The sequence below is a fragment of the Cetorhinus maximus genome, chromosome 16 (assembly GCF_964194155.1).
Source record: "Cetorhinus maximus chromosome 16, sCetMax3.hap1.1, whole genome shotgun sequence".
Lineage (NCBI taxonomy): Eukaryota > Metazoa > Chordata > Chondrichthyes > Lamniformes > Cetorhinidae > Cetorhinus > Cetorhinus maximus.
The window spans coordinates 84,020,417-84,047,898 of NC_135894.1; the positions used below are offsets into that span (position 1 = coordinate 84,020,417).

General features: G+C 38.9%; 2 protein-coding genes across 14 annotated transcripts in view; one reads left to right on the forward strand and one right to left on the reverse strand.

The window, feature by feature from the left end:
* Positions 1-18,503, forward strand: part of LOC144691778 (sodium/myo-inositol cotransporter-like) — a 31,294-nt gene extending 12,791 nt beyond the window's left edge. For 3 of the 13 annotated variants that reach the window (XM_078560239.1, XM_078560241.1, XM_078560240.1), the window contains one exon: positions 178-18,503. In XM_078560239.1, coding sequence (XP_078416365.1) covers positions 512-2,662 — 2,151 coding nt within the window. In that variant the 5' untranslated portion in view covers positions 178-511 and the 3' untranslated portion in view covers positions 2,663-18,503. The remainder of the gene's footprint in view (positions 1-177) is intronic. The other 10 variants (XR_013579215.1, XR_013579212.1, XR_013579213.1 and 7 more) reach the window with 10 other exon arrangements.
* Positions 1-27,482, reverse strand: part of itsn1 (intersectin 1 (SH3 domain protein)) — a 238,592-nt gene that overhangs the window by 12,777 nt on the left and 198,333 nt on the right. The gene's annotated exons all lie outside the window — the stretch shown is intronic.

The following is a 27,482-nucleotide window of genomic DNA, read 5'->3' on the forward strand; positions in this document are numbered from 1 at the left end:
GCTTACCCTACCATTTTTACATTTTTTTTTAAATAGCTTTTTTGGTATATCATTGTGTGTATTAAGATGTTTAAATAGTTTGTTTTGTTTTCCAGCCATTTAATTTTTATTTTGTGTATAAGCCTGATGAGTATAATTCTAATATCCTCTTTGTCTTTTGTCTTTGCTGTCTTGCAGGAATGTAACTCTATTCCTCACTAGACCTGTCAGCAACAGCTAAGAAATTCAACACCAACAAATTAAGCACTGGCAGTCTTGTGGAATGCTACTAAAAAAGAGCATGAGAAATAGTCAGAAGTGAAGTTAACAAGATAAATAGTAGTTGGAATCCCAGTACCTGTGCAACTGGAATCCTATAATTTCGATCAGGGCAGCAAACTAAAGGACAAAGTATTACCATTCTGTATTGTATGTTCTTTTTCTCCCCTTTTATTTTACTGCTGTCAAGTAACAGGGTTGGCCATTGCCTGAATATCCTTTGTAAACTGAATTAAATCTGTACTGTATAAAAATGTTTGGGTTAATGGAAACAGCTGACTTGGCTGTTGTAGGACTTTATTTTATTCTTGTATTGTGCATTGGGTTTTTTGTGATGTGGAAGTCCAACAGAAGTACTGTGAGTGGGTACTTTCTTGCAGGACGATCCATGACCTGGATGGCAGTAGGTGCTTCATTGTTTGTGAGCAATATTGGCAGTGAACATTTCATTGGGTTAGCAGGATCTGGAGCAGCCAGTGGGTTTGCAGTGGGAGCTTGGGAGTTAAATGCAATGTTGATTTTACAGGTATTAGGTTGGATTTTCATCCCTGTCTACATCAGGTCTGGTGTATATACAATGCCACAATACCTTTCCAAACGTTATGGCGGTAACAGAATAAAAATCTATTTTGCATTGTTGTCCTTACTATTGTATGTTTTTACAAAGCTTTCCATCGATTTGTATGCTGGTGCACTGTTCATCCGGGCATCACTTGGTTGGGACCTATATCTCTCTATCATCGTTTTGATTGGGTTGACTGCAGTGTTAACTGTCACAGGAGGACTTGTGGCTGTCATCTACACAGATGTTCTGCAGGCCATTCTTATGATTGGTGGAGCTTTAACGTTGATGGTTGTCGGTATGGTCAAGGTGGGAGGTTTTGAAGAACTCAAACGACAATATATGCTAGCCTCACCAAATGTTACAGCAGTCATTACTTCATTCAACTTAAGTTCTACCAATACTTGCCGTATCCACCCAAAAGAAGATTCTCTAAAGATGTTACGTGAACCAACTGATGAGGATATTCCTTGGCCTGGTTTCCTGTTGGGTCAAACACCAGCTTCTGTTTGGTATTGGTGTGCTGACCAAGTCATTGTACAGCGTGTCTTGGCAGCAAAAAACATTGCTCATGCCAAAGGAGCCACCCTGATGGCTGGTTTTCTGAAACTCTTGCCTATGTTTATCATAGTCGTCCCAGGCATGATTTCCAGAGTTCTCTTTACTGATGAAATTGCTTGCATTAATCCAGAGCACTGTATGCAAGTATGTGGCAGCAGAGCTGGGTGCTCAAATATTGCCTATCCACGATTAGCATTGGGAATCTTGCCTGTAGGTCTTCGTGGCTTAATGATGGCTGTCATGATAGCAGCTTTAATGAGTGATTTGGATTCCATATTCAATAGTGCCAGCACCATATTTACCCTTGATGTTTACAAGCACATTCGAAAGGCTGCCAGCTCTCGAGAACTTATGATAGTAGGTCGTCTGTTTGTTGTCTTCATGGTAGCTGTAAGCATTGCTTGGGTTCCTATAATTGTAGAGATGCAGGGAGGACAAATGTATCTTTACATTCAAGAGGTAGCAGATTATCTCACCCCACCAGTAGCAGCCCTGTTTCTTCTTGGTATTTTCTGGAAGCGCTGCAATGAGCAGGGGGCTTTCTGTGGAGGGTTGATTGGATCCATTTTGGGAATCACACGCTTGATTCTTGCTTTTATATATCACATGCCAGAATGTGACCAGTCTGACACCAGACCAAGTTTTATCAGAAATATTCACTACATGTATGTAGCAGCAGTTTTGTTTTGGACCACTGTTATTACAGCAGTAGTAGGGAGTCTGCTGACCCCTCCTCCTTCCAGAGACCTGATTTGCAACACTACATTCTGGGCATTAAAAGACACACAAATCATTGAAAGCTGCCAGAAGGAAGAATCTGATAAATTAACAGACAAAAGTTTGGTAAAATGTAGTGATACCAGATGTGCAGATATTTCTGATTGTAAGCACAAAGATGAGGATTCATCTCCACTGACTGGTCAAATAGAATTAGTTCTATTAATGCCTGGAAGTGGTGACCCCAAATCTGTGAGCTCTTTATGTACTGCTGAAGATCAGACACACAATGACCTTTATATAAATGGCCAAACAACTGTTGTGGACCAAATGGATAAAGAGGAACATAACTTACAAAGGAAGAACATATGGTGGCAATATTTTGATCAGTGTTGTGGAATTAAAAGTTACAGTATGAAAAAAACAGCAAAAGATTCTGTAGAAAGTGAAGTTACTTCCTTACAAATGTTGCAGGAGAGCCCAAAAATTAAATTCTTACTAAATGTTGGACTTGTTGTTGTATGGTCAATTGGTATATTCATGTTTATCTATTTTTCTCTGTAAAATGATTGCAATTATATGATAATTGTGTTCCCAATTCCCCTGCCCTGAGGTGATGTTCCCTTTTTTGGTCAAGTTTGAAAAAGTTAAAAAGGTCAGGCTTTAGTTTCGCAGTCCCTTTGGTTAGGTGATGATGCATTTTTACATGTTTGTTGAATTAATCTGTTTAGTTCGTAAATTGTTTTATGTACTGAGACACAAGCACTTGAGACCCCTTATTTGATAGGGCAGTATCTGTTTCTTCCTGTTCCAGTTTCCTCAAAATTGTGGCATATGCAGCTTAAACAATGATTGGCTGGGGTGAAGTCAGAAGTGTATGGATCTGAAATGGTTTCATATGTAGCTGTTGCAACATGAATTCCCAGAACCAATATGCGATTCCACATATCTTGTAAATGAATCCTTTGTTGCTAAGTAAAACCAGCCATATAATTTAGAAGTTAATTACTTTTTTCCTTATTTGTCCTTGGAGAGTGAAGATGCAACAGACAGTTTAAGAGTTGATGTACAAATCACAAATCAGAATATTTTTTGGGAGGCTGACTGCAGTGTAGGGTAAGGACCGTATAATAATTGCTGTGCAATTTGCATTCTTTTTAATATAAAAATAATGTTAGTTGCACAGAAAAAATCCAAAACTTAACACAGGATTTGAAATACATGTATCCCTTCATCTCCTGGTGTATATTTTCTGAAAGACTTACATCTGGTAATATTTGACAATTGAAGTGTGGAAATCTAACCACCTAATTGTTGTCTAGGCATTGCCCAAATATCCTCTCTCATTATGGCGTTATTTCTAACTCCATTCCTCTCAAGTCTTTGAACATGTCTCTTCTCGGCTCTATGTACATTGCTTCTGAAACACCCTGCTTCAGTCTGGTTCCTGCCTGCTGGTGGTACTTGCCAAAATCTTGAATTACATTTTCTGTAACTTCAATTGTGGTGCTTTTATCTTTTGTCGTCTTGGATCGATCTCTAGAATTGCACATGGTTGATAATTCCACCTTCCAGTGCCTCTTCTGTGGCTCCATCCAAAGCAATCCAAATGCAGCGAGTGCATCTTCAAAATGGCTTTTCACCCATCTGTGAATTGTCATTTGTGAAGTACCCCAGCCCAAGGATCAATCTTCCTCCTCTTTTTGATGGATGTGCTATTTCCTGGCAACAACATCTGCTAGGCTAGACTTCCTTCTATGTGTTTGATGAATCTCAACTCTATCATCACCAATTCTCTTAACCCCTTGAATGCCTCTGTATCTGTCAAACAGCTTTGATAAATCCTGTCATTACCATAGCTTTCCCCTACAAAGCAATGTGAAGATGAATGTCTTGGGCAACTGCCATAAATTCTTGTTCCCTTGCTACTGATTCCATCTATTTTCTTTTGTAACCTTGATGTAATATTTAACACCAAGCAGAGCTTTAAATTCTATACATTTATTGAGATTGCTTACTTCCACATCTGCAGCATTATATATCGTGGCTCCTATGTCTGCTAGAACCTTTATATGCTATTTATGCTTCATTATTAACTATTATAATGCCCTTCTCGTTAGTCTGCTATCCTCCATTCGTAACTCCTAAGTTATCTAAAACCCTGCTGCTCATGTCCGTTCTGCAGTCTAATTTGTCCATCTCTTCCAACTTGCTTACCTCCAGTGCCCCCTGCTCTCCCACTGAATCGTGGGATTATTTTACATTCTTGCCCCACTCTGCGAGTTCTTTCATATAACCCCTCCTGAAAACTTTTCGTTCTCTGATTCGTACCTATACACCTCTCTTTCCTCCCATCATTTGTCTTTTGACTGCATTACTTCTGCTCTCTAGAACATGCTTGCTCTTTACTTCTTCACTTTTTATGCCTCAAAAAAAATCACATTAGAACCCAACTCTTCAGTCAAGCTTTTCAACCCATCTCTTAATCCTACTGCCTCTGCATTTGTTCACACAGTTAATAGTGTAAAGAACTGTGGGACTTTTTCTGCTTTTGAAGGCACTCAACAGACGCAAGTTATTAATGCAATTAGCTCAGAACAAATTGAGCATTGCAAATTTTGCGTTTGAATAGTTGATTTATTATTCTTACATGGACCATACAATTGGATCAATTTGCCTGAATTGTATCAAAAGACTGATTTCTTAGGACCCCCCCTTTAAGTTTCGCTGTTCTTGCTATGAGTTTCAAATTTGATCTTTAAAAAATATTTCAATTGACTGAAACTGTCAGGTTTAACTGTTGTTGAGGTGTATCCCACTTGTTGAACTATTTAGCATCATAGTTTGCTGTCTACCTGCTTGTTCACTGTATGCTCTTGTTCACACCTGCAGGTGGAAAACACTGTCAAGATGGCAGTTTAGGCTAAAGTCCAGTAGACTATATTTGCACAATTATAATTTACAGAAGCAAACATTCAGTTGAATAATCAGCTTTTTAAAATTGCTTTGAATATGGCTAAATGTTCAATCTTGTAGGCTTTGGTGATTGTGATGTGTGCATTTTTTTTTTACTCCATCGAGTCTTGTTTCACTATGATGTGAAAACGAACAAATGTGTTTTTAAACATGGTGTCCGGAAATAACAGCAACTTGCAGCATTTGGAAAGATCTCTTTATCCTTTAATACTTGTATGTCATCTAGCTTTGTCTAGAGAACATCTCAATGTCTGTTTCACATCTATAAACTTCATATGCAGCCAGCATTTCAAAGCCAGGAAGGAATTTCTGAAGCAAATAATATGTAATCCTCTCTGAACCCATACACCTCCCACATGTGCCTCTTTTCCATTCACTCACTCTTGAACAGACAATTGGGTTATTGTTTTGCAAACATAAAACTCATTGCCTTTCCTCTTCTTATCCTCTATTATGCACTCAAAAAGCAGCAGTTAACGACATATTTTAAATTCACTATGTTGGGACTATCAAAATTTCATTTAAATTGGAGATGGTTTTGATACTTTCATTTTGTTCTTTGAATATTCAAATGTCACTAATTATAGAATGGTGCATTTATGAACTTTGCATAAAAAGTAATCCTTAGCAATGCTAAGTGTTACTTTAGTAATTTTCTTTGAAACATATTAATCAATGTATGTTAGAGATCCTACTTGAGGATGGGCTGCAATGATTTTAAGGATACTCAGTATGGGAAATTCTGCATTTGACATATTTCTGTTGCCAGTAATGCGAACAAGATTCTTTTTTCTAACTACTTTTGGGAAAGGAAAGCAAAATTGAACCAGTCTGGTATTATAGTTTCCACGATGAGTTTAGTGACTAATCTAAGTCACTTCTGTAGTGCAGTTGCAGACTAAGCGTAACTGATTTGCTGGAAATTAGATGCACTAAGTTTTTTATGACTTAATATTGGACATTTGGCAACTCATCTGGCTGACTGTACACTGCATAAAGAGTTGAAAACGTGCATTAATTTTTTTAATGCTTTCAATGGAGAAATTGAAGTTTGGATTGTACATCTTTCTTGGTAACTTGGAAGGGTAACCACAAAAAATAAAGTGGAACAAAAGCTTGCAATCAGCAATATTAGAACCATTTTTCCAAAATTAATGGTAAATCTTGGGTGTCTGGCAGCACACTGTGCAAGTTGAGCATGGTACTCACAAGGTGATAGAAATATCAAGGGAACTGCCTTGTGACATTGCTAAAATTTGTTATTTATGAAGGCCAAGATAAAGGAAAGAGGTGAGAAAACAACCTTATTGTGGGCAGGATATTTTTAGGCACCAGACATTATTTGCTTAATTTCACAGCCAGTGCTTTGCAAAGCCTATGAGTAAATATGAATGAACTGCATTGAGGGAATGTTGTTGATGGTGCAACAGAGAAATATGTGCCCAGGTTTCCCTTTGAATATTTGTGATTTTAGATTCTGTGGGATAGTCTGTTCAACTTGGGTGCTACAAAGAAGTTGAGGCAGAGTGCTAATGTGGTTTGTAACAAATGCAGCTGTGGGAATGTATTTTTAAGTATCTGACCTTAGATGATATGACCATTGGTAAACTATGGAAGTTAGTTGGACTTGTGTTAGTTGGGCTAATGGCTGAATGTGGAGTGGGAGGGCTAATCTCAAGGTCCTGGATATTGTGAATTTTTTCTAGAAATTGAAGTTCTATCTCTTATCCTGGTGCAGGAACATTGGAAGCCACTGTTCACTGTCCAGTTTTAAGGTGAGTGGTATCACACCTTTAGCTGGGTGCATAAAACTGAGGAGCTGGTGATATATCTATTAGTCCATAATTACAGCTACAATCATACTCAGTCATGGTAGCAAAATACAACAAAAAATGCAGGTGGATTTCAAGATCCTAGTAGCTATATTGTCAGGTTTTGCAAAAAGCCTGTTTCTCGTGAACTTGTTTTTGATGTTACCAATTGCTTAGATCTATCTTTTGGATCTTATGCTATGGTACTGTCACCTATCCTCCTGTCTTCCTTTCCCTTTCCTCATTGTGTGAGTGCATGGAATGCCCATTGACAATTGCCCTGTCTGTTTCCTCAGAGGAAGAAAGACACTGGAGGTCGGCCAGACTGGTTAGCCAGCACCAGAGGTGCAAGGCACCTTAGTCATCTCATGCCTGAAGATATAAAAATCAAAATGCTTCTGCTTCTAGTTATCCCAGAAGTAATGCTTCTGGCTGTTCTCCATGAAGGAAGCAATCAATAAATTGCACTAAATGCAACAACCTTTTCATCATAAGTGCAACCTCCTTGGGGCAAGAGATTTCCAATCCAGTTTTCTCCGGCTGCCTTTTTCAAAAAGAGAGAAAGAGTTAAGTTAGCTTCAGTAACTGAGATACAATGAAATTCAAGTGTTCGTATACAGCCAATTATGGTGATGCAGAAAGGTGAATATAGCAAACAATTGTATCCTGTATGAAAATCATAGTATGATGATTGCATGTAATGACGAGTGAAAAAAAAAATTTCTAGTTGGCGGTTGGATGTAAAGGGCACTGTGCTGCCATCTGAGCATGGATAGCAAGCGAATAAAATGCTTCAGTATAAGGGAGGTCATTGTAAGTGATAAATTTTGCTTTAATATACTGCATCCTTGGAAGGTGTGGCTAACTTCTCTGACCTGTTTAAAGATATTACATTTCTGGCACTTTTGCAGGGTAGTTAAGGTGACACTAACTCCCTTGGCTTCTTCCTCGCATTGATCCCGATGGAATTCTGTGCCTCAAACATTGCCTCTCCTGACCCTTCCCTTCTCAACTGCTTTTCCAATTCAGAATCTAGTGGATTTGTACTCTGTTCAATTCAGTATTTTCAGAGGAAATAATTTCTGTATTGCACCCAAAACTGATTTCTGTGTGCCCCTTAAGTTGCTGCGCATTTTTGAGAACTCACAAACAAGCAGCCTCTCAGAGGCACACCAACACCTGGAACTCGACTAATTTATACAAGTAAGTTTAGTGGGATAAAGGTTTGAATGGCAGAGACCCTAATCTGCTGCACTTCAGGTGATAATCACTAGCCCAAAGAAAACTTGATTTAAGGATCTTATAGTGGCCTCACCACTCAACTAGCTCAGTAGAAATCAGTGACCGTAACCTGGGACATTTCTGCATCAGTCCATTCTACTTTATTATTGTCAGGCAAATCTAAAGCTAACCTATACATAACCTCATGTAGACCTGGACATCTTTCGTTCACCTCGGTAAATTCAACGCAGATGTTGGTCTTTAGGGAATTTTAAGATTATGCTTAAACTCAGATTGGCAGACTCTCTGCCTTAGATCAGTGGTTCCCAGCTGGTTAGTAAAGGTTACAAGTTAGCTTTATAATGTATTGCAGAGTCTGCATTTCAGTGATGGTGTACTATTTTCTCCATCCACACAGGTTCTATTTCCATATTGACATGATCCAGGTGTGTAACTTGCATGCAAATTATGTTCATTGCTACATTGATAATGTTGACTCTTGGGTAACTGCTTCAGTCATCTTGCCCCTAAACTCCTTATTGGGTAAATCTGACTGTAGTTTGAGGGGAAAAATGCAACATTATTTTAAACAAATTTTTAGGACCACATTGTGGTGAGTCCAGTTAAGGATCCAATAAGATGTTTCTGTGTGAGCATTTCATAGCCTGTTTGGCTTTGCTTGCTGAATGCACTTCAACCTGAAGCATGACCATCAGAGATGGAGCCTTGGTGAGATACGTTTTTTTTTTAACCAGGAGGAGATTGAACGCATTGGTCTCAGGTAAGGCGGAGCATCTCCTCTTTTTAAAATGAAACAGAACCTTAAAGAGCATGGGAACAAGTTTTCCCATGAATTTTGGCTTTTTCTTTAAAAAAAATTCTGATTTAGGAAGTGAAAATTACTTCTCAATGTACCTGCACCAATGGCTTCCTCCTGTCAGCAGCTGCATGCTGCCCAGCTCAAGATTATGATGAAACAACTGGGAAGGTGGGGTTATAACGCAGGTTGGTTCCCACATGAACTGGTGATCACTTAGATGCCAAATCAAAAGTGACTTGTAGCTGAGTGGTGGTCTGTGAATAAAGTTTGGATCCAGATTGTTTAAATTCCTTGGTTACAGTTGTTCTTAAGCTCAGAGATATGTTTGTTTTATATTGGAACTCATTAAATTTTTGGCTTGCCGGGGGGTGGGGGTAATCTGTGGTGCCCTATATTGCTGGTCAAACCTAGGCAGATTCAAACCTAGGTGGCCAGACCTTCCAATCTGAGGAAACTTGGATGGTAAAGGTGTGGGACGTGGACAAAAATTTATGGAGATTTGGGGCTATTTTAGACCTAAATTGCTTTGGTTTCATTATTCTGTTTCAATTGTACAATACACTGTAACCTCGCTTTCAGAAACTTTGTTGAAAGGACATCAGATTCGTTTGTAAAAAGTTGTGTTTAGTGATTGCATCATTGCATAGATGCATTTGGGTGGTGGCTTGTGGGAAATGCCAGGCGATTAAAAGAATGAGTTACAGTATACTTTTTCATTGTATTTTAACACCTCATTTAATTTTACTGGTCAGCCTAAAATTTCTCCATTTTGACAAATGAGTAAAATTAATCCCTTATTTTTCTGCATATTGCTGCCAGATTAATGTTGAAAGGTCAGTTAGTGCTTGTAGCTGATCTGCTCATCACTCGCCACTCCCCTCATTAATCTTTGAAATCAATAAGCTTAATGTGCTTTTATAGCATACTAATATTTTGATTGGCAATGCATTGCTTGTTAATGATGGCATTGAAACTGTTTTATGGAGGGAGCTAACAAATAAGGAACCAACTTTTTACACTGAGAATGAAGAAATCTTTAGTTTATAAATGCAGTTTAAAAATGGATTAGGTGATTTAAAATGTTTTTATATGCATAAACCCGGAAAAGCAACTTGATTTGGTACATTAATTTAGATCTTCAAGATTTCATATGAGTTATGGACTTTAAATTTAGGGGAAATTGACTCTCCATTATTATACCCAATTGTATGTTATAAGAAAGTTTGCTGCAGCGAGTTCAAGGTAACAGTAAACAATCAGAAATCTATGTACATCTACGCAGAAATGAGGACTAGTTGGAAGGTCTGAAAGGCAACGTAAACCAGCCCACCCTCCGTCCAGCTTTTTTTTTGAAAAAGCTTATTAATTTTTTTAACTTTTAATTTCATTTTATGCAGTCAATCTGCAATGATGTGGTTTAACAATTTTAGTTTTATCATTTTGTTGGGGTTATAGGGTAAAAAAGTATCTGAAACTATACTTTGCAGATTTGTGCTTTTTAGGGTTTAAAATTAGCTACAGGTCTTCTGTGCAAAACAAAAACTTTTTGTTCAAGCATAATTCTTTTGATTTATATGTAAGCCTCTAAATTCTATAATTACAGGAGATGGCAATCCTTAAGCTGGTTTGATGACAAGGCTCCAAATATTCATGTCCTGGTTTTCATGCTACTTGATTATGTAATATCTACATAATTATTGAGTTTCCGCTGTAGTTTGTATAAAAAATGGATAAGAATATTTTGCTGTGGATGCAACTGAAGATCTTGATTGTGAGCAGAAAAATACACAAAAAGACCATGTTTGTTAAAGATCTGGAAATGACTTGCATAAACTGCCACCTTTTATATTCCACAACCAGTTAAGCCTGCCACTAAGCAGAAGGGTTCACTTTGAGTGTGAAAGATTGCATTTTTATTTTGAAGGTAAATTTTTAATTTTTCCTTGCTGGTACATTTAACTGACCCAATAGAGCATAATTGAAAATGAACCATGTTGTTCCGAGTATATGTATTCCAACATAGTATATAATCTGCACAGAATGTTGATTAAAATGTTTTATGTTAGGTGCATAAATCATACCCCATATCATGTTTTTAAATTTGAACTGTGTGAGGTCTAGATGGTTTTATATTCCTTTTAATTCTAGATTGACATTCAGATGAGAGCCAGTCTGGCCAAGGAGGTTTGATTTAATTCGGTGTTTAGCTTATAGAAGCATTGCTTTATGTGAATGAGAATCCATGGTTTACATCCTATTATAATTTTGAGCTATGGCTTAAGTTAGCAATTGACTATACATGCAACTAGTGAATCAGTGTGCGCATGTGGAGAGATTGTTTAATCACCTGGCTTTAACTGGTTTGGAGTGTCTTGGCAGTCAAATGTAACTAGGCCAGAGTGATACTGATTGGCTGAGCACTTTTACTGTTCCCTGCAAAATTGTTTTAACAATTGTTCATAGTACAATGGTATCTCTTTTACTTTCAGGGGAAATATTTGTGGAGACTCTGAAGCCATACCAGGAAGCGCTTTGAAAGCCACGCTACTCATTAAAATTTTAAATCCAAAAAAACTCAAACCAGTCACAACCCTCTGAAGCAAAACAACTGAAAACAATTTCCATTATGGAAATTAATTCTCGTTTAAAAAAAAAATACATGGAACCCAGTGTTCCGGCAAAAAAAATTTTGCACCATTTATGAACCGATAGATGCTGTATTGTGCCCAATATTTTGTATATATTTATTGAACAAAATCTTCCGTTAGTGTTTAAAGCCAGCATATACTAGCATCAGCCCAAGCCTTTGTCCTATGTGCTAAAATGATTGTTGCCTTACAATTGGCTGTCCATAAGCTCTGTCATTAACTCATTTGATGTCCTTATTGTGACAATTTCATTGTTTCTCCAACTAAAATTTGCTATTTTACAAATTTTGTAATTGATCCACTTTGTATTGTTAGTACTTTACAGGATTGGTGAACTGGTATTCTATTACTGAACAAGCCAATATATGTAGTTGTTTAGCTTCTCCATAATTTGCTGATTCTGATCTCTGATTAATGAACTGCAGTACATTGGACCATATGTCTATGGCTACCCTTTCCTGTGAAAAATTGCTGCTATCGTTTTGCGCTGCCTCTGTGGAGGTAGGTAATGTAGTTTATTTGCTATAGAGGTTGCCTTCACTCTAATAGATATCATAATACCAAGTTTAATGCATTCGAGACTTTGTATGTATATTTTTGATAAATTTGAGATCTGGACTTTCTTTGCTTTTATTAAGATAACTTAGTTTAATATACTTAGATACTGTTACTTACATGCATGTGGAAGATATGGAATGAGGTAAATGGTACCAAATCAGTTACTGGAATTATATTTTGTGGATTATCATTTCTAAGTTTATAAATGATTTTAAATTTTAGACATGGTTAAATGGCATATGTTGCTTGGCAACAAGTATTGAGAATACAGTAATAAAACAAGTTAGTCAGCTGAAAAGAATGCCAGTTGGTTACTTGAGTGGCAATTACAGGTACTTCCTATTGAAATTGAGCTGGTTTGATTTATCAATTAGTCACAATGTTAACAGATTTGCTTCAGTTTACAGTATTTGGGGATCAGTTCTTGCGTATATTCTACAGGTTTACATTATCCAGAGCTGATTTAGAAGCAGACTAAATATGGTGCGTTGGTGCACAAAAGGAACAACAATAACACAAAGGTCAGACATTCTCCACTTTCTTTGGCAGATCCTATCAATCATAATTTGCGGCCTGGCTGGTTGGGGTGGGTGGATGCATGTGTATGTGTTGCATATGATCTTGTCTGGATGGGAGTGATGGGGGATGTGGTCAGTGGGAGGGTGAAGCTGTCTATTACTCTTTTTTCATGGTAGCAAAGCAAGTTTAAATTCTAGGTTCAATCCTTGGTCCATTTATTTTGGAGCAGTGGCAGGGACACTAAACTTGTCCTCTATGGCCCAGGTTAAGTGTTCCTCCTCCTAATGCTGTCCAGTAACCCCTGCTGGAAGTGCAGAGATGGGTGTTGAATGAGGATATGGTCAGAAATTGGCTGTGATCTTCCTCTCTTCTGGTGCAGTAGCCTACATATAAAATTGAAACATAAATAATGGCCACTTGAATAAGATACATGAGAATACTTGTTTCTGTGGAACTGTACCTCAGCAAGCAATTAACCCCTTTAGGAAAGATGAGGGAAAAATTTGGTGGGATGATGAAATGGTACACTATTGTTCGTGTGCTCTTTACTGCATCAAAGGCAGCACAAGAAAATACTTTAATGGGGACAAATCATTGATTGGTTTGTTGCCTTTTAGTCCTTAAAAAAAAAAAGCAAAATCGCTGAACAACCTTTAAAATTTTCAGAATGCTTGCAGATTACAGCAGGTGGCATCTGTTTATGCAAAGGCTATATCAGTAAATCTGAACTGTTAAAATGAGTGTTTAAAAAGGAGTAAGATGACTATGGAAAAGCAGATTATTGGCAGCAGTAAGAAAGAAGCGATTTTAAGTTTTTTTTGGTTAGTCAAAATTGTTAAACACCAAATGGAATATTTAAGGGACGCAAGTTGGATATAAATATGGGAATCAAGAAATGATGGGATATGGCACTTTTCTTTTAAATCAAGATTGTGAATTCATTGCAGAGACAATCAAAGTGAGTTTGAGATCTAATGTGTTGAGATCAGTAGAGCATTAAATGCCAGTAGCACACTTTGAGGGCAAAACAGGCATTATATACCAGTATTGCGTGAATAATGGGGAAAGTCTTCTGAACGAGCAGAGACGAAGTGGAATAAGACAGCAACAGGTGGTGCATTGGATAAGACTTGTATTTTCAGAAAGTGTTTGATAAATTCTGCATTTGAAGCTTTCAAAGATAAATTTACATGGTATACTCATTATTATTAAAAACAAAATACTGCAGATGGTGGAAATTGAAATTAAACCAGAAAATGCTGCAAATATTCAGCAGGTCGGGCAGCATCTGTGGAGAGAGAGGAAGAGAGCTGTTTCAGATTTGACCTTTCAATAGGTCACGCCTGAAACGTTAACTCTGTTTCTCACTCTACAGTTGCTGTTTGACCTTCTGAGTATTTCCAGCATTTTCTGGTTTCTTTTATGGTGTACTCACTGTTTGGAATGAGGTTGGGTGTTGATAAATGAACATAGCTCTGTTGAGGCAAACGTGAGTTTTAGAATTCTGCAGGAAATTATTGAGTTTCCTGCTTTTACACTATTCCATAACAGTATGGAGGAGGGCATTATAAAAAATGGGGTGAAGATTTGGATATAATGCTTGACTATTCACTAAAACTATCCAGTGAATATGAAGCTGTTAACAATGATGGTCAACTATGGAAATGCATTTTTAAGATTTCTGGTTGTAAGACAAAGATTATTTTAAATCTTATTGGCAAGATGTAAACTATGCATGCTATATTGTGTGCAGTTTTGGACACTTTTCCAGAGGATATTGATTGGAAAGAGTTAGCCAATGGGCTGCCTGGGATGTATCTAGCATTTGTATTATTGAGACTCACTGAATTAAACTGGAGAAATGATTGGAGGAAAGATTTGAGAGGTAATATGATCCAGGTCTCTTCAAAACCCTGAAAGATATGGACAAGTAAGGATTTATTTTAAGATTTGATATTTGTGGGAGTACAATGTGATAAATTTCCTGTCTTTTTTTCTTGATTTTATTCCTTCACTTGCTTGCCTGACCTGACTCCTCTGTACATGAGGTGGGTGCAAGGCTTGTTGACTGGGCATCATCAATACCCCTTGTAACTGACTGCAAGGAGGTACTAGGGACCATTCAGGTATGATTGACCTCTCTAATTTTCACTCCCCTTTCTGGGAAGAAACTTAGCTTCAAGTCCCACTTAACTCAGTTTCTGATTTGAGTCTATCCCTGTTCTGTGGCAAACAGAATTATTTTGATTGTAGATAGAGAAGCCTCAGACAAGATCAGTGTTGGTGTGTCTTTAGTAAATCAACTGAACAGATTCCCATGATGCAACTGCTTTTTAAAAAGGAGCTTGACGAACAGTTGATCTAGTAATGGGAATTTAAGGTTTAAAAATAAAAAGGAAAACCTAAATTATTCCATTGTTATAGTTCCAGCCCTGTTAGGGCCATGGAACTGCGCAAATCGCAACTAATTGGGGTTCAGCTTCTATTATTTTATATTTTGGGGTGACTGCTGAAATTACTGTCAAGTCAGGAACTGTTTGCTTCAGGAAACTAAATAAATTTTGGTGATTCAGTGAATGAAAATTATATAAATTATATATGCTGATTGGGAGTATGGGCTTGAATTGCTTTTTTCTTGTTCTATGCTTTATGATGTTGTATTTGTTTCAATTTAAGACATTAAGGGTCCAAATTTTCTACTTGTGCTCAACAGAAAAGCTATGCATTATTGAACACATTGACCAAACTTGGAATTTTGTTTTTTAGCAAGCACAAGGACCTTGCATGGCATTGTGGAGAGAGTTATAGACCCCAAATAAATTTTGCTTTTTTCTGTGCTTAATTCTTTTTTTCTCCCTTTTTTTATCTTTGTATAAGAGATCCTTGTTCTATTTACAAGACAGACCTGCTTTCAACCACTCTTAGTTGTCAACTGGTTCAGTGGTAAAACTGCCTCTGAATCAAAAGGTTGCAGGTTCAAGCCCCACTCTAGGACATGAACACATAACGTTGCACTGAAATAATGCCTAGATTAAGACTACTAAATTATCTTTCAATTGACAGATTAAACCAAAGTCATTCCTATCTATTCTGGTGTGTGTAAAATATCGGAGCAATATTCAAAGAAGACACAGGGCATTCTCAAAGTACCTTGGGCATTATTCATTCCTTAACAGACAACTGATCATTCATCTCATTGTGAGATCTTGCTGTACGACTGCCTACCTAACAATAGTGACTATGTGCAAAGTAATTCATTGTGCAGTGACCTGCGATATCTGAAGATGTAATGACTCACCATGTAAATGCAAGTTGTTTTCTTAACTGTTTGACTTTCTTAGCAGGCTTCTCCCTGCTCCCTCCACCAAAACAAAATGTACAACTGGCAATTGAGAAGTAGAAGTTAAGTCTGCTTTATTTTAAGTACTTTGATGTCAACGTTCTTGGCATAATGCCAAAGGGAAATTAAAGATTTCTAATGTGCATACTTCTGTCTGTACAAGAGGAAACGTTGGGCCCTTATAGTTGAACCTAGTTACTGTAATGATTGAACTTGGTATGTTAATTCAGATTACTGTAAAAATTATTTAATAAAATGTTATTTCTGGTAATGGATTGTTCTGAAATCCTTGTCTTTTAGGAAAATAGTATGTTGTAGGCTCAATTTCATGTGTACTGTAGACACTGATGATGTGTTTGTGGAATTAATCATGTATCTGTTTATGTCATGTTTTATTACACTTTCTGTATCCTGCTATTTTGTGAAGGTATTCTGTTTTTTGATTCAGTTTCAAACTGTTCAGTGCTATTGAGAGAATGTTCAAATGAGGCTATCCCATTGAAAGCTATTCCCTTGGGTACTTGAACCAAGGTGTTCTCTCAGTTGTGCTCACTTATTGATTCTTGATTTTAAAAAATTCTTTATATGAAAATGTTTATTGCTTGACTCAATGTGAAGTATGTTATTTCTGGTATATACTCTGATATGTATTACTGGCAAAACCCACTTCTGTTGTTTTATCAGACTGATCAGAAAAATGTATAATGTGTTGAGGTTTTTCATTCTCTTGACCTTCTGTGTCTTTTAAATTTCAGAATCTTTTGTCAAGATCCATCTTTTAAAAAGAGGATGTGTACACAGTCTGAAGGTTCCCATTTGAAGCAACTGGCCTCCAGAAAGTGAATGGAATAAAGTGAATATAGTTTTTCTTAAATACAATTTGAAACCCCATCAAAAGTAGCTTATCCTCCTTGCCCTGGCCTAATGACAATGACATTCTTGATACCCTATTCAAAATGATGTCTAAATATATCAACTTAGCAGGTTTCTTGAATTCTCTGATTTTTTTTGTCTATACAGGTGGAATTATGCAGGTACCTTGTGTTTTACAGCAAGCTAGTTGTCCCATGTTGACTAATAGTCAATTTAACATTGGCTACCTGCATACTCCATTAATGGCTCACTTCACTTAGCCATTTGTATTGACTTAGTATATTGCACCTTTTGTGCTAGTCAAAGAGCGCTAAGTGAAGCCTGAATGTTGGAGGGTTGTTGGGGATTCAAACTCCTGCTGCCAGAAAATCGGTTGTTATATTTAGAAATAATTTTGGACATGCTAAATAGTTTTGTAATAGTAGAAATACTTGAAATTGATATGCCTCATACATCAAAGTTTAGGAATAACAGGACTATTCAGAGCATAGCGTTTTTAAACAAAAAATACAAACCCTTAAATGATTCCTTTTTTGTGGTGATGGATAAGACAGATCAATTTCAAAATTGCAGAAGCATTTCTACATTTAAAACTACCTAGTCTTAAATTATACCTATACATGTCAAAGTAGTGACTGGCAGCAGAAGTGTCATGTTTTGTTCTGCTGGATTTTTTATTTTTGCACTCTTAAGTGTACCCACCCATATTACCACCTTTTGGACCACTTGGTTAACCATAATAGATTTGGTTGCAATGTAAAGCATTCTAATATGCAGTTGTTGAACAGTGCAAAGGGAGAATGCTGTAGCAGTGCTATCTAATCCCCTAATTGGCGCATTGTAGGCCAAAAATATGAAGTTACAAATCATTCCCCCATGCAAAACATTCCACAAAGATGTGTATTAAATGTTTTTGCAGTTCTAACAACTTTGGCCTATTGCAAAAAACCTTTTTTGAATTGCTTCTGACTATAGTATCCACTCTGATTTATTAACAAAGGTGTCAATTTTTAAAAACACAACTGGCTTTGGTTGGGTAGTAAAAACTTCACTCTGCTTTAGTTTAAACTGCAGAGAGGATGCTGAATAAAACTTGCATTTTTTTCCTCACTATGGAGGGAGAATCTGTTTGATGAAGTTTTCAATTTCTTGGCTGATTAGCTCAAAATTGGCTTAATAGGGAAATCTGATTTGGAGAGCAAAAAGTAAAGGATGTGAAATTATAGGTAGATGCAAGATGTCTTAATTTCATGATGAAAGTTCTGGGCTGCAGCAACAATATACCCAAGGATTTGAAGTAACTGAAATAACTTTTGACTTCACTCGTGTGTGTGTCTTGTGTATATATGTAAAATTTTCCTGAGTAATTGCTTCACACATGATCAAGAATGGGAGCCTCCAGAGAAAGTACATCTAGTCCTTATTTTTTTACTAAAGGTATGATTCATGAAATTGTACATGCAACATGTGGATGGAACACCATTCAGGAAAAATTTTCATACTGTGCTGTAAAAATGTGAACTTGAAGTGCATTAACACTTTCAAGATGCTGATATTTTAACCTATTTTTCTTCTTTCAATGGTATTAAAGTATATTGTTTTGCTCAACTGAAAATTAATAAAATTCAAATTACTCATTCAGGTATGTGTCTTTTTTCCAGTTTTCTGAATTTCTAAAACCCATGGAAACATCACCCTGGTAATGATATGGAAATGTGCAGTAGCCAATATAATTGCAAAAATCCTTTCCAACTGGAGATGCTAAAATGTGCTCGTGCATATTTCTGGAGATCGTGCTGGAATATGGAAGTTTCTCAAATGATTTAAGCATCCAAGAAGAAGCGTGAGGGTGGTGGGAGAGGAAATAGTTCAAGGAGCTAGATGGAATAAGAAGCAGGACCTTGTAAGGTTGCAATTCTGGATTAGTGCCATTGTGGATGAGGAAGATAACTAAGAGTGGATGAGCAAACTGTCCATGGCATCATGGAGGCTAATCAAGTGGAGGGGAGTGAAAAGGAATGTGGTAGGAGATAGTATAGTCAAGGTGATAGATGCTGTTTTCTGTGACTCCAACTGGGAGTTGAGTTGCCTCGTAGCTGTGGAAGGGGGAGGATCCAGTTTCCATGCAGGCACTAATGACATGGGTTGAACTAGTAATGAGATTTTGAGGAGCTAGGGTTGAAATTAAATGTTACCTGAGCCACATGAAAACTGGCATGAGGTTACATGGATCAGAGTTGAATATATGACTAAAAATAGTGTCGGAGGCAGGGTTGGAGCTCTGGTCACCTTATTTGAGGAAGGATATATTTGCATTGGAGGGAATGTAATGAAGGTTCATTAGACTGATTCCTGAGATGAGGGAATTTTCCTACAAGGCCCATATTCCCTAGAATTTAGAAGAATGAGAATTGAATACTCCTAAGGGCTTGACAGGGAAAATGGGGGAATGTTTCCCTGGCTGAGAAGTCTAGAACTAGGGCAGTCAGTGTCAGAATAAGGGGTCAGCTATTAAGGACAAAGATGAGAAATTGCTTTATGGGGTTGGAGCTCTGCAGGGGGTGGGTGGGGGGGCGCCTCCTTGGAGAGCTGTGGATGCTTATAGAGCTTTATTCACCAAGGCTCCTTAGCTAGCATCTTCCAACTCCTCAACTTCTACCATCTAAAAGGACAAGGGCAGCAGATACATGGGAACACCACTAACTGGAAGTTCACCTCCAAGCTACTCACCAGCCTAACTTGGAAATATATCGCCATTCCTTCACTGTCACTGGGCCAAAGTCCTGGAGCTCCCTCCCTAACAGCACTGTGAGTGTACCTACACCACAGGTATTGCAGTGGTTCAAGAAGGCAGCTCACCACTTTTTTAAGGGCAACTCGGGATGGGTAATAAATGCTGGCCTAGCCAGCAATGCCCACATCCCATAAATGAATAATAAAAAAATGTTCAAGATGGAGATCAATGGATTTTGGAGTAGTAAGAGATATATGTGGGGATAGTGTAGAAAGATGAAGTTGAGGTAGATCAGTCATGATTTTATTAAATGATGGAGCAGGGGCAAATGCCTACTGCTATTTTTTATGAATGGAAAATTATCACGACCATGGCCTTCTCACTTAAAGGAATGATATGGTACTTTTTCTTGGAAAGCTTTGCAACAGAATGAAATCCTGAGAAGGGTAATAATTTAAACCTTGATAGACTTAAGGTTTTTTTAAATGTATATTACAAATGCATGCTTTCCTCCCCTATTTACCTCAAAATGGGGTGGGTAGCCTTACCTGATCCATTAATCCTGATGATAAAGCCAGCACTATTTGAAAAGGGTCAACTGCTGAACACTGTCTGTCTCAGGTGTTGCACTGCATTTTGCAGATTTTTAAAAAGTTAACTCCTTGACTGCCATTCTCGGAGCATACGCTATGCAGGCACCAAACTGCTTGTGACAGCTAAAGAGTCCCAGCAACAGTAATTGAAATTACTTTTGTGGGGTTCAGAGACAGGACTAAGTTAGCTTGCTCCTGGGATACTAAGGGAAAATGGAGAACATAATATCTTATTTGATTGACTGTTAGCTTCAACTGTTCACCATTTAAAAAAATTACCCATTGCATATCTTTGAAAGAAACGTTTAGTGTAAATTATGATATAAAGTGGCTGTATCCCTTCAACCAAGTTACTATATTAACGCTCCTACATGATACATGGGACTGGATGTTTTACTGCCATTGACTCAAGGTAATCCTACATTTAATGGCTTCCAAGTAACAGAATAAAATAATAAAACAGATGTTATGGACAGGAGCAAGAGAAACTGACTTCTTTCTTATCCCTGTTTATAAGCAGAGGTGTTTTAAGTGGGTTGTGGTGTGTTTTCCCCAAACCCTCAGTTGGTGTAGTTCAGTTTAATAACTTGGCAGCAAACACATGTTATGATTAACTCAGAAGGTTAGTTTATTCACATTCAAACCCGGGGGAGTGTTTGCAACCTTCCACAAACATACAGTAAGTGAGGATAGAAAAAAGGAAGATTTATAACTATGGGTAACAACAGTAAAAGAACCACAGAAATGAATATTAGTTCATGTGATGTGCAAAGTCTGAGAAGTCAAAGTCTAGCAGGTGTTCCCTTGGTGGTGGAGGTAAGTCCTGATGAGTTTCTGGTTGGAAACACCACAAAAGTCCTTGAAATGTATGACGCTGCATCACAATGGACTTTGTGCTTAGACCGCGATTTTTAAAATCAAGCAAGCTTTGAGGAGTTGAGAGATGGTAGCCGGCTGCTTGCTCAGCTGAGCTGCTGGAGGCCTTTCTAGTTGATGTTAAGAGTAGTTGGAGGCTTGCTCAGTTATTGAAGGAATTTAGAGATTTCAAAATGGTCACTTGAGTCTTGTGGCTTACTTTCTCCACAATGATGTTAAAAGGGATGTTTATCTAATGCTGGGAACTTGCTTTTCCAAACTGATGATGTCCCAGCTATTAGTTTTTAAAAGTACCATCCATATTAAGGTTCTTGTGTTGGGAAGCAGTTGTCTTGGCAGACTCTCTGGCTCTGCTTGAGGGGTAAGCTTATCAAGATGCAAATGATGTCCATTGTCCACCCAATGGTCCTCTTTTGAAATGGGCCTTGACAGTTCCAGCTGCGAGATGGGTCTATTAACAACTCTACAGACATGATGAGTTCTGGTCTGAGAGTCCCATGGTTTTGTGATTATAATGTCTTTAATTGTTTTGATATATACAGTTTTTGACTTTATATGTCTTATTGACATAATAGTCCTTTTAGACTCTGGGGGAAAATGATTTTTTTTAATGTGGTCTTGCAAAAGGAAAGAAAAAAGAGGTGTACATACATTCTTTCATTGTTATGGCACAGCCGATGGTAAATGCTAAGCTGCTCAAATTCCAAAGGGAAACTTGAAACAACTGTCACAACTGTTTTGTAATTTGTATAAATTTTGAGATGCGTGCCTTGAATTCAGTCGTAATAATACCAGAGTCTTATAGGTTTCTTACAAAACTAAATTACACCGTCATTGATAGAAGAAATGATTTTAGTAAACACATAGTAGTAATTTGTAGATCTAAGATTAACTAAGGGATTTAGAAGTTATCAAACTCCCAGTTACACTTACGTTAAGGCAACAGTAAAACACATAGATTTTAAAAGACCCAGGCAAAGAAACAGGATACTTAAGAAAACTCACTTTGAATTAACTTCAGTTCTTTGTAGACGGCAGCTTGAGGCTTAGATGCTGGAGACTTTTCACACTTGTTTTGATCTTAGAATGCCCCCCTTACACACAGCCTTCTCTCCTTTATACATATTTTCCCCTTTGATTGCAAGTTCCCAATGTTTAACTATGTTTTTGGACTTTAACTCTCTAATAATAAAAATCTCTCTACCTTACCAGTAATCTATGGGAAAAATAAACACACTTTAGCTTCTGGCTAAGTAAAACATTTCATCCCTCCTTTGAATTCAAGCTAGTCTGATTTATTTAAAAAATGTAAGACAAATGTTCCCTTTGCCTAAAACATTCAAAAACTTCCTCCATGTTTATCTAATTAACATTTCATACGTAGCTTATCTACTGATACATCAGAGCCTTCAGACCAACTACCGTTAATTGAATTAAGTCATACACACAGACATAGCCACAGAGAAACTATTATACTACAATACCAATAACATTATAAAAATGATATGTTCTTGACACTCATTCACACTGGCAAATCAAACACAGCTATTAGGTGTGATGTCAGTTCCCTGCTACATTTCTGAGGTTTAAACTCAGTATAGGGTGCTAGCAATGATCTTGTCCTTTCTTGCGATGTGGTAATTTTAGATTGAAGGACTGTGAGAGCAGCAGAATAACCTGGCATTGGTTACTTTGAATTTTTCCAGAAATTTTAGATTGTGATCAATGTCTAATAGGGCCTCTCGGTGAACATAAATTTCAAAATGCTGGAGAGCTAGAAAGACCTAAGGTTTCTTTCTCAACTGTGGAGTATCTTTTCTGGTGTTAGTTGAGCTTTTTGAAAAATAGCCAGTTGGATGCTCAATTCCAGAATCGTCATTCTGGAGTAGGACAGCTCCCACCCCCAGATCGCTGGTATCTATGGCTACTCAAAGGTTTACTGAAGTCTGGGGCCATTTGTTTATCAAGATGGCTTTTAATTTTTCAAAAGCCTCTGGGCATACCTCTGTTCAGACCATCTTTTGTTAATTAAGGGGCTGGCTAGACTGCTAAAGTTCAGGACAAACTTTCTATCAAACCTGCGCATTCCTAGAAAACATTTGATTTTCCTCTGGTTTTTGCAGAGCAGGGAAATCGATTAGGGCAGGTACTTTGGCTTCGTGGGGTAGCACATTACCTTGTCCCACTATGTGCCCCAGGTAAGTCACCTTGGCCTTTGTAAACTCATTTTTTGCCAAGTTCAGACCTTAGAACACTGCCTCCAGGGGCTTTAAGTTACCATTCCGGATGTCACAGTAAATGATCAAATCATCCCGGTACACTGCACAATTGCAGACACCAGCTACGACCTGGTTGGTCCACTTCTGGGGCATTTTTAAGGCCAAAGAGCATGACCTTGCATTGGTAAAGGCCACCCAGGGTGACAGGCTGAGATTTCTCGCCCTGAGGACTTGCCGGTACCCTTTTAAACAGTTGATTTTGCTGAGGTAGGCTGAGTGGCCCACCTTGACTATAAAACCCACAAGGTGTGGGATTGGGTAAGAGTTGGCCCTGGTTACTACATTTACTTTCCAGTAATGCAAAGCTGTTTTAGTGCATTGGGACTAGTACAATGGGAGAGTTTTAACTACTCTGGCTAAGCTCAATGATGTCATTATCCAGCATGTACAGGATTTCCTGTCTGACCTGAGCCAGCTTGTTGGGGCACAGCCGGTAAGGGTTTTGTTTGATTGGTATGATGTCTCCCATGTCCACATTGTGAACTGTTAGAGTAGTACACCCTGGTTGGTCCCTACAGAGGTCTTAAAATTGTTTGAGCAGGGCAGCCACTTTCTCCCACTGCTCTTTGGACCGGTAGGTTGATTGGGCATTTAAGTCTTTCAAGTCTGCTGCATTTACCAGGCTGGTAGTCAGGGGTTCAACCGGGGGAACCTCCAGACCCCGCTCCTTGGCTGACTCCTCTTAGCTGCCCTCAGGTTTCTCCACCCTTTGGCAAACACCCACAGGTTGACTGGGCTCCCAGCTGTAATACCTTTTTAGCAAGTTAAGGTGGCATAATTGGTGCTTTTTCCTCCTATCTGTTGTGCGGATCAGATTATTTACTTCGCTAACCTTTTTGGCCACCAAATACAGGCCACTGAACTTGGCTTGGAAAGGGTCAGTGGTAGGGGGGGGCAGCAGCAGCACTAGGACATGGTCTCTGGGTTGGAGGTTTTGGGCCTCAGCATGTCTATTTTCTTACCTTTTCAATGTCTGCTGGGAATCTTCCAGTTACCCTTTGGCCACTGCACAGGTATTGAAAAGACATTCCCAGAAGGTGGAGACGTACTCCAACATGGTGTTCTCCTTGGGTTCTAGAAATTTCTCTTTTAGCAGTTTCAGGAGGCCTGTAAATTAATTCAAAGGCGTGGAGCCAGTGGATTCATTTGGGAAGTCCCTGGTAGCAGTAGGAAGCCTAAACTCTTAGCCCAGTCATGGGAATATTTGGAGCAGTCAGTCCTAATCATGGTTTTCAGAATTTGCTGATATCATTCTAGAGCTCTGTGGGACTGAGGATGATATGCTGAGGACTTCAGCTGGGTTATACCTAAGCTCTGTATAACCTCCTGAAACACTTTGGACTTGAAGTTGGTCCCCTGATCTGATTGGGTCTCTTTTGGCAAGTCGCACTAGGTAAAGAACGGGGTTAGTCCTTTGATCACTGCCTTGGCTGTAATTTTCCTGAGGTGAATCTGATGGCTAAATCCATTATGATGAGGAGGTATTGGTAGCCAGTCTTGGTTTTGGGTAGTGGCCCCACACAGTCTATCAGTATTCAGTCAAAGAGTTCACCAAATGCTGGGATGGACTTGAGGGGTGTTGGTCTAATTGCAGCCTGGGGTTTTCCTGCAACCTGGCAGGCATGGCAGGTTTTGTAGTATTCATCTGCATCAGACCACAGGCGAGGCCAGTGAAATTGCTTACTAATACGGGCTAAAGTTTTACGGGTACCCACATGTCCAGCCATTGGAATAGCATAGGCAATTTTTAGAATTTCCCGATGGTATTCTGAGGACAAAACAATCTGGTGGATCACTATCCAATCTTCGTGCGTAGATCTCCAGGGGAATATCCATTTCCATGTTACTACCCTGTCTCGCCAGTAGTAACATGTACCTGGGTGGCTTCTGCTTCAGAGCAGGCAGTCTATGTTATGCGCATGACTTCAGGGTCAGCTGTGGACTTTAATCAGGGAGGTTTAGCTGAGCACCCGCACCCCCCACCCTTCAGTCAAATTTTTGAAAAAGGCTTCTGCTAACCTGACCTCTGGCTCGGCCTGCTGGGATACTGGTTCTCTGTCATCTAAGCTTTCCTGCCTAGCTTGGGATTGGGTCACTACACAGCCAAGGAAAATCCCTGGAATGTCCTCCTGTAGCTGTCCAGTTTCTCTCTTTTCATTTGGCTGGCCTAAGCTATAGGGAAGACAACCACCTTGCTACCAGCTAGACTGTTCCCAAGTAGTAAGTTGATTTCCTGTCACCGGCAGCTTGGAGCCAATTCCTATCAACACTAGGCCTGAGACTAAGTCTCACTGTGGGTAGATCCAATGGAGGGGGTCTGACAGGTATCCTCTTCCTACTCCACTGATCAGTGCCTTAGCTTTCAGGGAGCACTCTGAGGGTAGGCTTATTTTTCCCTCCAACATTAAGGACTGAGTGACCACTGTATCCTGGAGAAATAGAACAGACTTGCTCACATCCTGCGATGGGTACAGGAACCCCATTCCTGAAAGGACAAAACTCCAAAAGCTCTCAGGAATTTTGTCCAGCTTGGCTATGCACAGGGCTAAGCCCTCAGTGGGGCTAGTTCCTGCAGCAAGGACCCCTGTCTACTCTGCTGCACTTCCTACTGGGGATCCCTTCCGGGGGCTACTCATATGGAGCCCGATACAACCACCCATTTCCCTTTCAACTTCCAGCATTCAGGTCTGGAGTGTCTTATTTTATTACAGTGGAAAACACACTGGTCTCCAGGTGTTGTCCTTTCAGGTTGGAGGAGGGCTTCTCACACACTCAGTTGTACTTTCCTTTTTGGGTGGAGCGCCTCTCCTATCTATGTCACCCTTCCTATCTTTCCAATGGTTTTGGGGATAATGTGTAAAGGATCTGCCTGAGTTGCCAAGCCTATGGGTGAGGTCTCTGCTGTGATGGCTGCATCCCTAGCTGTGAGGATTCTCTGCTCCTCCAAGTGCATCCTTAAGTGGAGTGTAAGCAGCTTTTTAATTCCTCCAACAATATCAAGTCACACAACCCCTTGTAGTTGCACTGTATTTTTAAAGAGCAGACCAACTGGTCGAACACAATTTGTTTCAGCCTTTTAAACTCAATATAGGACTGCATGGGTTTCTTACGAGTGTTGCATAATTGCTGTCAATATGCTTCTGGGACTAACTCATAGGCACTAAGGATGGCAGCCTTGGTCTGTTCATAATTAGTGGACACGTCAGGAGTCAGCATGGAATAGATCTCTTGGGCTCCCCCGGATAGCTGCCTTTGAATTTAAAAGGTCCAGATCTCCGATGACCATCTTAGCTGTCCTGCTACTCTCTCAAAAGTGGCAAAAAAGGATTCCACATAACTCTCCAAATTTGGGAACAAATCTAGCATACTTAAGGGCCTCAGAGATTGGTTCTGGGTAGGGAGATATAGACTGTACCAGGGAGAGTGTTTTTCTCTAGCAACTTCCATCTGTCTAACACCTCTCTCCCATTGAAGATAACTCCATTTCCAATAATTAGAGTTAGAATTCTCTCTCTCTCCTTTTCACTTTTCCTCTCTGAGATTCTCTTTCTTCCCTCTACTAGCCCTCTCTTTCAAAATTCTAGCTGCATTCTAAGCTTTTCCAGCTCAAATTTAGCTAGGGGAAGGGTTCGGAGTCAGGGTTGAACTCCTCGACCAGTTGTTCTGGTTGATAAGTGGGGACCAAATACTCTACCAGCAACTGGAGCGGGTCACTTCTTTTAATCTTACGGGGTAGTTTTACTTGCATTTCCCTAGCTACAGCTTTCATTTGTTCCGTGCTTAGGGATGCTAGTGTCTCTCCATTTAAATCCCTGTTTTAACAACAGCTGAGCATTGAAATTTGCCATGTTTTCTAGTTATCAGGGGAAGGGAATTTGCTGCAGTTATTTTCTTGTGTTTTAAAGATCGTTTCAGCCACCAAATTTTCCTTCTTGGCTTCCAACTGGTTCCTTTCATATCAGGTACAGCTCATTTCTTAGATTTGGATTTTGGTCAAATTTTTGGTCGGGTTTTTCTTGTTTAGTCGACTTTTGGCTTGCTTGTAAGGGGGTTATCCTGAACCCGAGCCCCCAATTTCTGTTATGGACAGGAGAAAGAGAAACTGACTTCATCATCTTCTCTCCGTTTAGCTGTAA